Source organism: Mustela lutreola, chromosome 4 (genome assembly GCF_030435805.1).
Source record: "Mustela lutreola isolate mMusLut2 chromosome 4, mMusLut2.pri, whole genome shotgun sequence".
NCBI lineage: Eukaryota > Metazoa > Chordata > Mammalia > Carnivora > Mustelidae > Mustela > Mustela lutreola.
In genome coordinates, this window is record NC_081293.1 from 150,301,295 (window position 1) to 150,314,416 (window position 13,122).

The window sequence follows — 13,122 nt, forward strand, 5'->3', positions numbered from 1 at the left end:
TCAGAGATGGCCCCAGTCCACTGGAATGGCCCTTGGCAGGGACACATCTGCAGGTTGATAGACTGGTGCAGATGGCCTAAGAGGCAAAGTTAGGAAGGTTCACAGTAACAACCAGGCACCACAGAGGTGGCAGCTGAATGAATGAAGAATACGATTTATTCTTTGAACAAAAAGAGCTAAAGGCAATCAGTACTCAGCTTAACTAAAAATAAACCATTGTTGTGAGCAAATAGCCATTTGCTCCCTGATCCTAAAAGGTAAAACCTTTCCTGCTTTCAGTAAGAAAGTAATTGTGTTTTTTCTGGAGGATAAGAGATGGCAGGCTCACACCTGAAAGGACATTTTGGGTTCAAACAGGTTTCTTCATCTTAGCCAAGTGGCTTCTACTCTGAATAAAGAGGTGACAAAATCAGGTTAACACATACTTAAGATATTAACAGTCAACACATCTTGATACCTACTGCATACAACTAGAGATTATACTTAAGAAACTTCTCTTATTATATACAACCATTAATTTACTCTAGTATATACCAAAGGATAAAGAAGTCAGAGTTGGTTTAATCTGACAAACTATGAGGGTGAATCCTAAAAACAAAAGTACCCAAAACATTTTAAATTTTCACTGGTGCAGAAATGGTAAGTTCATTATAGGGGTTACAGGAAAAACAAAATCCATCTTGGTACCCTATATTCCATTCATTCTCAAAGTCTAAAGCCGCAGATCTAGGTATTAACACAAAGGACATAGAGATATACATCTCTCTTCAGAAAAAAAAAAAAAAAGCTTTCAGATTCATCAGAAAAAATATGGGTTAGGAGGTTTGCCACTCCTTGGATCTCTAAAATAATTCACTTGTAACTGTTACTGATCACATAAATATTTAAGCATTATAGCTTTTCTTAACTAATTCCATTTAAGAGGACCATACCATCCCACAGGGGCACTGAAGAACACAGGGAAACAAACTGAATTTCCCAACATACAATTATAGGAATTATAAGATAGTAGTTCCATTCATAAAAATGTAGCTCAGCACCAAGAAGAAACATAAAATAATTGATGTCCATGTTCATCTATTAAGGTTTCAAACTAAAAGGGACTGACCCCAGAGGTTTGGGATAGGAATCAATTCACAACATTTCTGAGTTAGGACTTCAACTGCCTGGCCCAGAAGGCTGGTGTGAGAGACTAAATTATTCACCTGAGTCAGCCTAGCCAAACTGCACCCACCTCTCAAAGCATCTCCTTTTGTTTCCTGTTCTTCCTGTAAATGAAGTGAAAAAAGCTTTGGATTTTTACTGAAAAATGTGCCACAGAAAAGAGAGATCTAAGTGGTATTTTAAAGGGAGGGAATTGGGGAGAAGTAAGCACCGTTACTAGCTACATTTTAAGGCTAAGGAACTTAAGGTTCAAGAGTTGTCCATTTACACAGGTGGCAAGAATTAGATGGGTTTGGGATGAATTAGTTACATTCTAATGCAGTAGTTAGTTTTACATCACTTGTACTACATTTTATGGGAGAAATCAGGTACTTGAAAGTATGTGTTTGAGAATTTGGCAGAGCCCTGCTGATTCACCCCAAGTCTGCTGAAAACCACCACCAGCTTATTTATATTGTGCTTCCTATGTGGCAAGCAATATTCTCAGCATTTCATAGCTGAGTAGCCAGAAAAAGGTTAAGAAGATAAATGACAGAACTAGGATTTAAACCAGCAACACAGATGCTCAGTCTCTACTCTTCATCAACTCTCAGTATACTGGGAAGGGTATTTCAGCTGCAAAGGTCCCTAACAATGGTTCACACCAGGACAAATGCCAGAAGAGTTCCTACCATTTCTACTTCTAAAATTGGAAGGATTAGAGTGATTTGTTGTCAGTCTATGGACAAGGGCTCAGAGTTAGTTAATTACAAGGGTAAGAGGAAAGGGGGACATTTTAATTCAAGGTTAAGGCCTCTCAAGGACAAGAGGAAAAATTAGGGAACAAGTTTTCCATTGTAAATTTGTCTTAAAGGTCTCCCCTTCGCATAGTAACAAGGCACTGAGCAGATTCTTCTTTGGGAATAGGTAAACCCAACAACCACTACAAAACTCTCAAAGTTGAAAACAAAGTTAGCTTTATTTTTGGAAATGTAACTTTGGTTATGTTTCTACTCTGTTTTTAGTTTTATGATTTTCTGTTGGAGATCTTTTTTACCGGGTTTTAGATGTATTTAAGGGAGAAGCCAGGTTACGGAGTTCCTGAAGAGAAGGCATTAACATAATCTTTGAGTCCATTCATCGGTTACCTGTGCTCACACTCCAGAACACATACCTTGAACTGAGCCTCTGGTGGCCCAGTGATAATCACCATCCTCACTTTAGCATCTGGGGCTTCAGCTGGAGCAATCTGTAACAGGCACATCAAGGGGGGGATGACACTTTCAGGTGCCACTGATAGAAACCTTCCACACACCAGCCTGACATTTGTGCACGACTTAAGGAAATGTAGAGTGGAAGCCTTTGGAAGGAAGTTACAGAGCAGCAGTGACTAGCATGGGTTCATCAGTCCTGGCTCCTGCCATGAACTGTGTGCTTACACTGTGCCAGGCCCTGATGTGAAGGTCCACATGTGATCTCAGCGAATCCTCGCTGGGTTCCAATGAAGTGGTGCGTGTTCTTTACAGGGGGCAAACCGAAGGCTGAAGAAGCTGAGTTATGTGGCCCGTCCATGATCACACAGCTAATCCAACGGGAGGGAGAACTGGGTCTGTCTCCACTACCCATGTTCCTCATCACTACACCAGTGGTGCTCAAAGTGTGGTCTTTGGCCCATATGCATCAGAACCCCCAGGTCTGTATGTGCAAGAAACTGCTATGTTCACAGATCTAAGACTACTGGTAAATTCCACTGAAGTATGCTCAGTAGAGTAACGTGAAGTAAACTAACAACGTGGCAGAAGGAAAGTAAACGGCTTTCCTATTTTTGCAGAGTATATGAAATCACACAAAAAGCCTGGGCCGGGGGAAATGTTCCAGAGGCTATTGAAGGGAGAAGAACCCAGCAGTCTTCCATAGTCACAGGACTTGGGGACCCAGCTGGTAGTTGTTTTAAAAGAAAAAAATCTGCTAAGACAGATGCTGTGTAAGAAGCAAATTCTTATTATTTACCAAATTTATTATGTAAGAATGGGAAGCAAAAAATATAAAAACTTCCCCAAATTCTACCATTCATTATAATCCCTGTCAGTTACTAATATAGTCTACTTTTTTATCTTTCTGACTAGATTTGTCAATACTGGTGAGGGAGGGCTGGGGCTAAGGGCACTCATATATGGAGTTTAAGAGTAAAAATTGCTCTAGTCTCTGAAAAGCCTGAAAACACACAACTCACCAAATCTACGTTGATGGACTTACCTTAAAGAATAAGGCTGTATATAAAAATTTGGCTAGAAGAACTCTGTCCATCACTGCATTGTTTGTGCAGAATAAGTTAGGACCAGTCTAAATGTCCAATAAGTGAACACAAATAATTAGCGAATACCAAATATATGCCCATTAAGTACATATAGGAAATTTATGGATATGTAAATCCAGTCAAGTTTCAAGAGTGGTGGTGCATCTCTCAGATTATGCGTGTTTCAGACTCTCTTGGAAACAAAACGTTTTACCCTCATTATAAAACCTCCGTGAAGCCTGAAAACAAGAGAACTGAATACCCAAATAGTTCTCATTCATGAAATGTTCATTGCAGTTTTTCCAAAGCCAGACTACTAGGTTCTTTATGCATGTGTCAAAGACTTTATTTTTAACCCAATCAGGAAACTTGCAGGACCGTAAAGTTGGTTCATGCTTCTATCTTATACTATCTCTTTTTCCGTTACCTATTTATCTTGGCTGTATTTCCTGTTCATGTGTTTTGTTATCTTTTGCTACAAGAGACCATATGAAACCTATTTCTGTGTTTTGCATCTTTATTAACTAATTTACATACAGTAGCATTCACTCTTTGGTAACAAATGCATTGGCAGATAACCACTACCACAATCAAAATAACAGTAGCTCAGTCACTGTCCACAATTCTTCCTGCTATGTCTCTGTATTCAAGCCTCTCCACTTCCAATTCCTAGCAATTACTGAATGTTTTTTCTATCCCTGTATTTCTGCCTTCATATTTTAAATATAAATGGATCAGAGAGTATATAGCCTTTGGGTCTTATTTCTTTCCCTTAGCATGCAACACGAGATCCGACCAACCTGTACCTATCAATAGTTTGTTCTTAATATCTTCTGTATAGAGGGACCACAGTTTTATCAACTTGCCCATTGCCCATATGTGCTGCTTCCCATTGGGGGACAGCTGGAAATAAAGATACTATAAAGATTTGCGTGCAACTTTTTTATGTACTATTTTTTAAAAGATTTTATTTAGAGATTCATTTATTTATTAAAGTGCACATGCAGAGGAGAGAACCAGACTCCCCACTGAACATGGAGCCCTACACGGGGCTCCATCCCAGGATCCTGAGAACATGACCTGAGCTGAAATCAAGAGTCAGAAGCTCAATGGACTGAGCCACACAGGGGCCCCATACTGTATTCCTTTAAATAAAAAATTTTATAAAATATTAACAACAACCAAAAAACCACCCCACTGGACTGATGCTTTCCTAAAGAAAACTGTCACTGTATTAAGCCATTATCAATTTGTACATAGCTTAAAACACAATGCACTCTTACTAAATTGCTTTTCAGCGTATGAAAATACAGAATCTTCAGAGTACAGTTATCCAGTTCGTGGCCTCTGATATTTGTTATCCCACTTTCCATAATAATAAAGTATTTAGCTCTAACATTCCCCTCTTGGCTCTTTCAACTATGTCTGGCATTGTGATGTGGTTTCTGAGCAGTGAAATAGAGATAAAAATATTCTATGGCAGCTAATAAGAAAACTCTCTAAGAGGAAGATTCTTAGTGTCCTCCAGCTGGCTGGACCACAGACTCGTGAGAGCACAGAACACTGTCACGTGGGACCAGGAGGGACCAAAGCCTGGGGAAAATGAGCTAGAACATAGGTCCAGGGACTTAGTCGACCAAAACTACCACACCAGCACTGGACTGCTTACCTCCAGAATACGTTTTTCTGAAAGTCAACTTTGTTGAAGCTGTAGTTGGGGGCTTTCCATCATAGCCACACCCTATGTAGCCCCAGGATAGAGTGCCATATTCAGTTCGATTATGAAGTGGCAGGATGACTCATGTTCCTATAACTTACTGTCAGTAAAGCACTAAGAGCCACAGTCGGCAGAACAGTACCTTAATAGAAGCTCCTGCAAAGCGAGAGAGCTGCTTGATGTGCTGTCCCTGCTTGCCGATAATGGCGCCAACAGATAGGGCTGGGATAAACAGATGGACAGTCTCCGTTTCTGATTGCTGTTGGAAAGACAGGACATACGTGTATTTGGTAAAAGTAGGCTGTTACCATTGGCAGAGGGATGGGGGCACTCATACAGTAGAAATATTAGGAAGCTGACAAGAGTTCGTTTGTAAGAGTTAACCTGAAGTTGAGAACATCTGTTCCTTCTGAAGACATCTGACTTTATTTAAAAGGTTACTTTACACCAATTTTCTTCGACCTTAGGATGTCCCTGATCTACAGATTTAAAAGGTAAGTCAAAGTCACAAAGTTTAGATTCCTGACAAACAAATGAAGTTGTGGGCCACACATCAACAATGTATCCAAGGACCCAAGTCTACACCATAGCCATGTAGGTTTTGCTTTGTAAACACCTGATGAACTCTTCTCAAAAGGAAGAATTCCCGAGTCTCTCATTATATAGGACTGAATCGTGTAAAACCTTACTGTCACTGTTAAGTACACAACCACACCCAAGCAAAGGACAGGTTGATATATCACTTTAGTGGCAAAAAGCCCTAGGATTCTTTCCCATATAGTTATTATTCCTCCCATCTCTGCCCTTCCTTTGCCACTTAACACATGGAAAAATTGGAAAACATTTTGAAGACTAACTCAAAGATTTTTCAAAAATGGATTTTATCTGTATACTTCTCAACTTCCCACTTCAAGCCAACTATGTCCTTCCTGAGTCATCTCCCTTTAAGTGGTCACTCCTGTAGAGTGAACAAACACACACCAAAGAACACTGGGCTTAAAAAAAAAAAAAAAAAGAAAAAGGCTAAACCAAGATTTAGTGATCTTACTGGTGAGCTATAGTTTCTAAAATGCAGAAGCAGTTCACATGTTCATACATTAATACTTGCTTACTTTTTAAGTAGGCTCCTTGTCTACTGTGGAGCCCCATGTGGGGCCCATACTTACAACCCTGAGATCAAACCCAAGCTGAAATCAGATGCTTAACTGACTGAGCTACCTAGGCACTCCAATACTTGCTTAATTTCTAACAACATTTAAACATGTATCCAAGGAGAAGTCAATTCTAAGAAATTTATTCCAAGAAATATTTTTTATTTTCTAAGACTTTTTTAAAGAGCTATTTTAAGGTGAACTACATTGAATACACTAACTTAATATGCAGTAGTTTGTTTTGTTGTTTTTTTTTAAAGTACACCTACCAATTAAGATTTATAGAGATAGAAAATCTATTGCAGTCAGAAATGTACACATTAACTACTTGGTAAGAAACACTCTCGAGCCTTCTTACATTACATTACTTCTTACATTCCTGTTACGGAGGATACTGTAAATTCCAAGTACTCAAGTTGGTCCCTCAAGTAGTCTGTTCACACAGAGCCATGAAACAGCTTCAGTCTAATTTCTCATTTACCAATCTACAAATTTGTAAAGTCTCAAACATGTCAACAATTTTGCTTTCAAGCATCCCAGGAACTAGGAAAATCTTGAGAAAATGATCATTTTAAGCAGTTTCTGAAAACCTTAATAAAAAGAAACAGCAGCACTGGGCCCATTCATTTTTACTGGATATGAAAACAAACTATGTGCTACCTAATGTTGGTCCACCAAATGACCACCACTCTCACAACACACCAATTTCCAGGGGCATTAGCAGCTCCATCTTCTCCCCATTAAGCCCAGAGTACAAGCAGAGAGCACAGAGGACTCGGTACCACGGATCTATGGGGAACATGCTGCTCAACAGCAGAAACTCACGTCTGGATGAATCAGCCATTCCACTTGCCCCTCAACACACACCAGAAGGCCGTTGCACCACAGAACACTGTTTACTCACACTATCTGGTAGGAATTTTTCTTAATGGTCTATAGTTTCTTTCCTCTGAAGCAAAGATTTTTTTTAAAGAATGAATTAGTAAATATTCTAGAAGTAACAAAAAGAAGTAACAAGAGCGCTGGGCTGGTTCTTTAAAGGAAAACCTTTTTGTCTATGTAACAGATAAGAAATTGAAATGAGAAAAGGGAAATGTAAAAACATACGTCAATAAATCTGAAAGTGTCAAAAATCTGTCTAGTAGGAGTTACCAAAAATCAATCAGAGAAATTTACGTTGACCTAAGCAACTGTTACCTCTATAATCAACTAATCACCTAAATAAAGCACCAGGCCCAAATAAGTATAAATTCTTCCAGGCAAAATGCTCAAGAAGAATTACCAAACCCAGTAGAAAAGAAACTAGGTAAGGACAGGCAGACCTATTTCATGGGGGGAAATGGATTTAATAAACCAAAATAGTAAATTAATGGTAACATGTTACAAATAACATTTTTTCTTTTTTTACTGTAAGGATACAGCTTAGATCTCTTCCCAATGTCATTCATATGGCCCTGCCTCATCCCATCAAACAGGGCATTCCTCCAGCTAGACTCACCAGTGCTGTCTCCTCTCCATGCAGGAGCATGTGTGTTTAACAGTTTTCAACCAATTCATGTAATGCTGCCATCAAATCTTTATACAAAAAATTGTGCCCTTGTACAAGTACCTCTACTATATAAATTCTTAGTAAAACTGCTTGAGTCAAAGATTCTGGACGTTTAAAATTAATAATCATCAAGTTATACAAAAAGTTTCCCACTCTGTTCACACAGAATGGTGGAATCCCAGTTGAGACATTCATGGAATGTGTGGGTGTTACCTTTGTGTTTAGCATAGTGGGAGATGGGTAAAAAGCATGCTGAGGTCAAAATTCAGGTTTAAGGAGGAGGTACCTATGATCGGGGAGCAGTGGTATACAGGAGTCCTGTGTGGTGAGAGTTTGTGTTTTCTCTGTGAGGTGCATCACCTCATCTAGATCTCACAGTCCATACAAACAAGAGAAACAACATTTCCATCTTATAAAGAGAAAACTGGAAGAAACAGAGTAAGGGACTTGTACATGGTCATATACTGACTAGTGGTGCAGCGAGCATTCAGAACTGGACATCTCTCTCTCTTAAACCATGTTTACTTAAAACAAAAAAAAAAAAGGACATACCCTGCTTCCAATAGGTATGTATGTGCTTTATAATACAGAGATGCAGAAGTGATTCCTAAGAACAGCCCAGGGGCACCTGGATGGCTCAATCAGTTAAGCAAGTGACTTCAGCTCAGGATATAAACTCAGGGTCTTGGGATCCAGGCCCACATAGGGTTCTCTGCTCAGCAGGCAGTCTGCTTGTCTTTCTTCCTCTCCCCTTACCCCCTGGAGCTTGCTGGCTCTCAAAACAAACAGATCAAAAAACCACAAAAACCAAAAAATCCCAAAACAAAACCAAAAACAGAACCCACGTAACAGCCCAACAGAACTCCCACATGAGGAGTGCTGCCTTCCCTGGCGCTATCAGTCTTCTATCTACCTTGGTAGGACTTCCTCAGGCAAAAGAAATTCCCCACATATTGTTGGCAAAAGCTTAAGCCTTTGATCATCAATGTGCAAAAAATGGCATCAGAGGTAGTCCATTAAAATTTATTTATTTGGGGGCACCGGAGGGCTCAGGTGGCACAGCATCCAACTCAATCTCAGGTCTTGATCTCAGGTGTGAGTGCAAGTCCCACATTAGGTGTAGAGCCAACTTAAAAAAAAAAAAATGCCTTGGGGCACCTGGTGGTTCAGTGGGTTAAAGACTATACCTTCGGCTCAGGTCATGATCCCAGGGTCCTGGAATTGAGCCCCACATGGGGCTTCTCTGCTCAGCGGGGAGCCTGCTTCCCCCTCTCTCTCTGCCTGCCTCTCTGCCTACTTGTGATCCCTGCCTGTCAAATAAATAAATAAATAATCTTTAAAAGAAAAATGCCTTATTTTGAAGAAAAGGGATAACTAAAGATTAAGAATGATGTAATGGGGGTCAAATGGCACAAACTTCCAGCTATATAATAAGTCACAGGAATATAATATATAGCTTGATGACTATAGTTAATACTATACTGCATATCTGAAGTTTAGGAGAGATCTTACAAGCTTTTTTTTTTTTTTTTTTAATATCTTACAAGCTCTTATCACAAGGAAAAAAATCACTATGGTAATGGATGTTGACTTCTTGGGGTGATCATTTTGCAATCGCAACAAATACCAAATGATTACGTTGTACTCCTGAAACCAATGTTGTATGTCAATTATGCCTCAAAAAACCTTAAAGAAACTTTAAGAATAGTTTAATTGGGGCGCCTGGGTGGCTCAGTGGGTTAAGCCTCTGCCTTTGGCTCGGTCATGATCTCAGGGTCCTGGGTTCGAGCCCTGCATTGTGCTCTCTGTTCAGCAGGCTGCTTCCCTTCCTCTCTCTCTGCCTGCCTCTCTGCCTACTTGTTTTTTAAAGAATTTTTTTTTTTTTTAGATTTTTTTATTTATTTACTTGACAGAGATCACAAGCAGGCAGAGAGAGAGGAGGAATCAGGCTCCCCGCTGAGCAGAGAGCCAAAATGTAAGAACACATTCATCTGCACAAACCCATGCAATATAACCATAATTTCAACAACTCCAACTAGATAGATAGATTTGTCTTTCTTAGCACTTAGTGTGTGTGTGTGTGTGTGTGTGTGTGTGTGTGTGTGTTTTAAAGATTTTATTTATTTATTTGACAGACGGAGATCACAAGTAGGCAGAGGGGCAAGCAGAGAGAGAGGAAGGGAAGCAGGCTCCCTGCTGAAGAGAGAGCCCAACGTGGGGCTGGATTCCAGGACCCTGGGACCATGACCCGAGCCGAAGGCAGAGGCCCCAACCCACTGAGCCACCCAGGCGCCCCTCTCTGCCTACTTGTGGATCTCTGTCAAATAAGTAAATTAAAAAAAAAAAAAAAAAAAAAAAAGAACAGTTCAATTGAATGACACCAAAACCAAGATGATGCTCCAACAGAACAGGGATCCGACAGCAACAGGTTTGTTGTCTCATTTGCACACACCTGTCTTAGGCATATTTAAGGTACTTTATAACTTAGATTCTCAATGTTTGTTTCTGCTGTGAGAATAAAATAACCATGTCATGCAAAAGTTGTCAAAAAAAACCTTCACACAAGTCCTTCATCTTTACCTGACAATTATTTTGTTGTATCTGAAGGAACTATTTTCAAGATCTGCAGAAAGTTTGGTTTCCCTATTTTTTTACTGATTTCTGTAACACTGCAGTCAAATCTCTAAACATAAATCTTAGGCTCCTATATAAATATTTCCAAGATCTTATGTAACACAAATGCCAGATCAGAGAATTAACATTTACCGTTGACAGTTATTTCCAAATTCTCACACTAATACATGTGTTTTATGGCCAACGAATATATTAAAGGGGGAAATCCTATTTTGAACCACGCCTTTCACACTTACAAAACAGAAAGCAACAGAGGATTCGAGACCCCCATGCCAAGTTTTCTACAAATGAAAATCATCTGAACTGTGCTCTTCTTTCCAAGTCTCTTCACTAACCTGTAACCCCCAGGAGGTACATCCTATTTCCTGTTAAGAGTGAACCTCAAATTCAACTCCAGGAAATATTACCGAGGAAAATCATTGGATTGTTTCTTCAACATATGTACACAGAGCTGTACTACTTTCTTGACAACTTGGTATTTCTGACGTTTCCCAGGACATAGTACGACACCACAGGTCTCAATACAGCCGTCAAATACATGAAGCCCCCCTGCCTCTCTATACCAGCCCTCTGAGAACAAATACTCCAAAAGAGGGTTTGACTTGCCACTGAACTCTCTGCTATGAGAGCTGTGATAGGGCCCTGCCCTGCACCACTTGGCCAAGTCACTTCTGCTGCTATTCACTAAAACACTAAACGAGTAACATTAGTTACTCGTTCTTTAGTATTTCCCAGTGCTAAGAATAGTGCCTCTGTATGCAAAGCACCATATCTCACAGCCTGCCAGTGTGTTCTGCAATGACCATGTACCACTTATTCCAGGGGACCTTTCCTATTTTAATAACTGAATTAATTCAGACATTGACCATAAATTGTGCTCAATAAAAATTTGTCATTCTGGTCCTTATGGTAAAATTGATACATTAATATTAACTTTTTAAAAGTAAAGATAGGATCTAAGTATTTTATCTCACTGAGAACATCTATACCATGTTCTTCTGAGTAATATACTTTTGTTTTTGGCCTGACATGATAAAGACCTTTTTAATGATCAGACGAAACCCAGTGTATAATTCGCTCAGATGTGCCCGTTGTATTTTGCCACGATTGTGTAATTATTTGTTTTCTGGGCCCTGCACCAGAAAAATTTTAGGCTGCTTAGAAAATACACATAATCTAGAAGTAAAACAAAGGAGGTGAAGAAATAAGAGCATAGGGACCTGAATATAAAAGATGAAGCCAGGAATGCTGTTCTTGTACACACTTGGCTCTAAGCTTCCTAGCAGCTGATTTAAAAAAAGAAAATCAGCCGCATAATTGAGTATGCCTGGAAGAGAAAAACTATCCATTTGCTTAGTAAAAAACACTTTTCCCGGGACTGATCCCAGAGAGCAACTTCTGTCTTCAGAGGAGTAATGTTAACAGGCATCCTTGGAGCAAAAGCTGCAGAGACTCGCAGGCACAGTGTGGGCATGTGTCCTGGCCTAGAAGATGCTGAAGACAACTCTCCCAGGAGAAAAGCTCAAACCTAGGCTCCTGCCACAAAAGCTGATCAAAAGCCAAATAATCTTTCTGACACAGTGACGAAAGGCCATCAGTGCTTTTTTTTTTTTAAGATTTTATTTATTTATTTGTAAGAGAGAGAGAGAGTGAGAGCGAGCACAGGCAGACAGAGTGGAAGGCAGAGTCAGAGGGAGAAGCAGGCTCCCTGCGGAGCAAGTAGCCCGATGTGGGACTCGATCCCAGGACGCTGGGATCATGACCTGAGCCGAAGGCAGCTGCTTAACCAACTGAGCCACCCAGGCGTCCCCCATCAGTGCTTTTTTTTGTTGCGTTTTGAGGGTGGGACTCAAGCCGGAGTCAACACATCCAATACGAAGACTAAAAACAAACTTAAAAGTTGTGTGAGGTTTTGAAAAAGTAGGGGTGGTCAGTAGAAGAGGACCAAAAGGACCAAGTTTTAACAGAAAAAAGGGGTGAAGACATAAAAAATCCGTATACAGACAGAAAACTCTTCTGTGCTGGGATAAAAACAGGACCAACCGAGCCCATCCGACAGAAAAAGCAGTGTCAGAAAGAAGCAAACTAAACGTACCAAGAGGAGGTACCGCGCTGATGGGCAGTGAGGCGTGCCCCTGGCAACAGCACCTTAATAAAAAGTTGACTCATCAGATGTCTGAGGCTTGATGAAGATATTTCTGAACACCACCCAATTCCCTTCACGCCAATTCCACATCTACCGAGCACCTCCCTGACCGTTACTTTTTTTTTTTTGACAGAGATCACAAGTAGGCAGAGAGATGGGGGTAAGCAGGCTCCCTGCTGAGCAGAGAGCCCCATGTGGGGCTTGATCCCAGGACCCTGGGATCATGACCTGAGCCAAAGGCAGAGGCTTAACCCACTGAGCCACCCAGGTGCCCCCTGACTGTAAGTTCCTTTTAAAGGAACCTTTCCTCTGGGAATATAAGGCACCTCACATTATTATCCTGCCTATTTGACAGTCATTAAACTGGCGCTGTGGTACAAATTACTGTTGTATAGAGTTCTGCATAGTAAGCCCTGTTTCCAGGATGTGGATATGTAGATAATTCTTACTTATAAAACTAAGAAGCCAGAACAATGGGTTATGATA

The 13,122-nt window shown here is 40.3% G+C and overlaps 1 protein-coding gene across 2 annotated transcripts in view; it reads right to left on the reverse strand.

The window, feature by feature from the left end:
• IGF2BP3 (insulin like growth factor 2 mRNA binding protein 3) overlaps positions 1-13,122 on the reverse strand; it is a 147,265-nt gene that overhangs the window by 2,647 nt on the left and 131,496 nt on the right. For both annotated transcript variants that reach the window (XM_059171356.1, XM_059171355.1), the window contains exons 11-12: positions 5,299-5,415; positions 2,318-2,392 (exon numbers count right to left, since the gene is read on the reverse strand). In XM_059171356.1, coding sequence (XP_059027339.1) covers positions 2,318-2,392; positions 5,299-5,415 — 192 coding nt within the window. The remainder of the gene's footprint in view (positions 1-2,317; positions 2,393-5,298; positions 5,416-13,122) is intronic.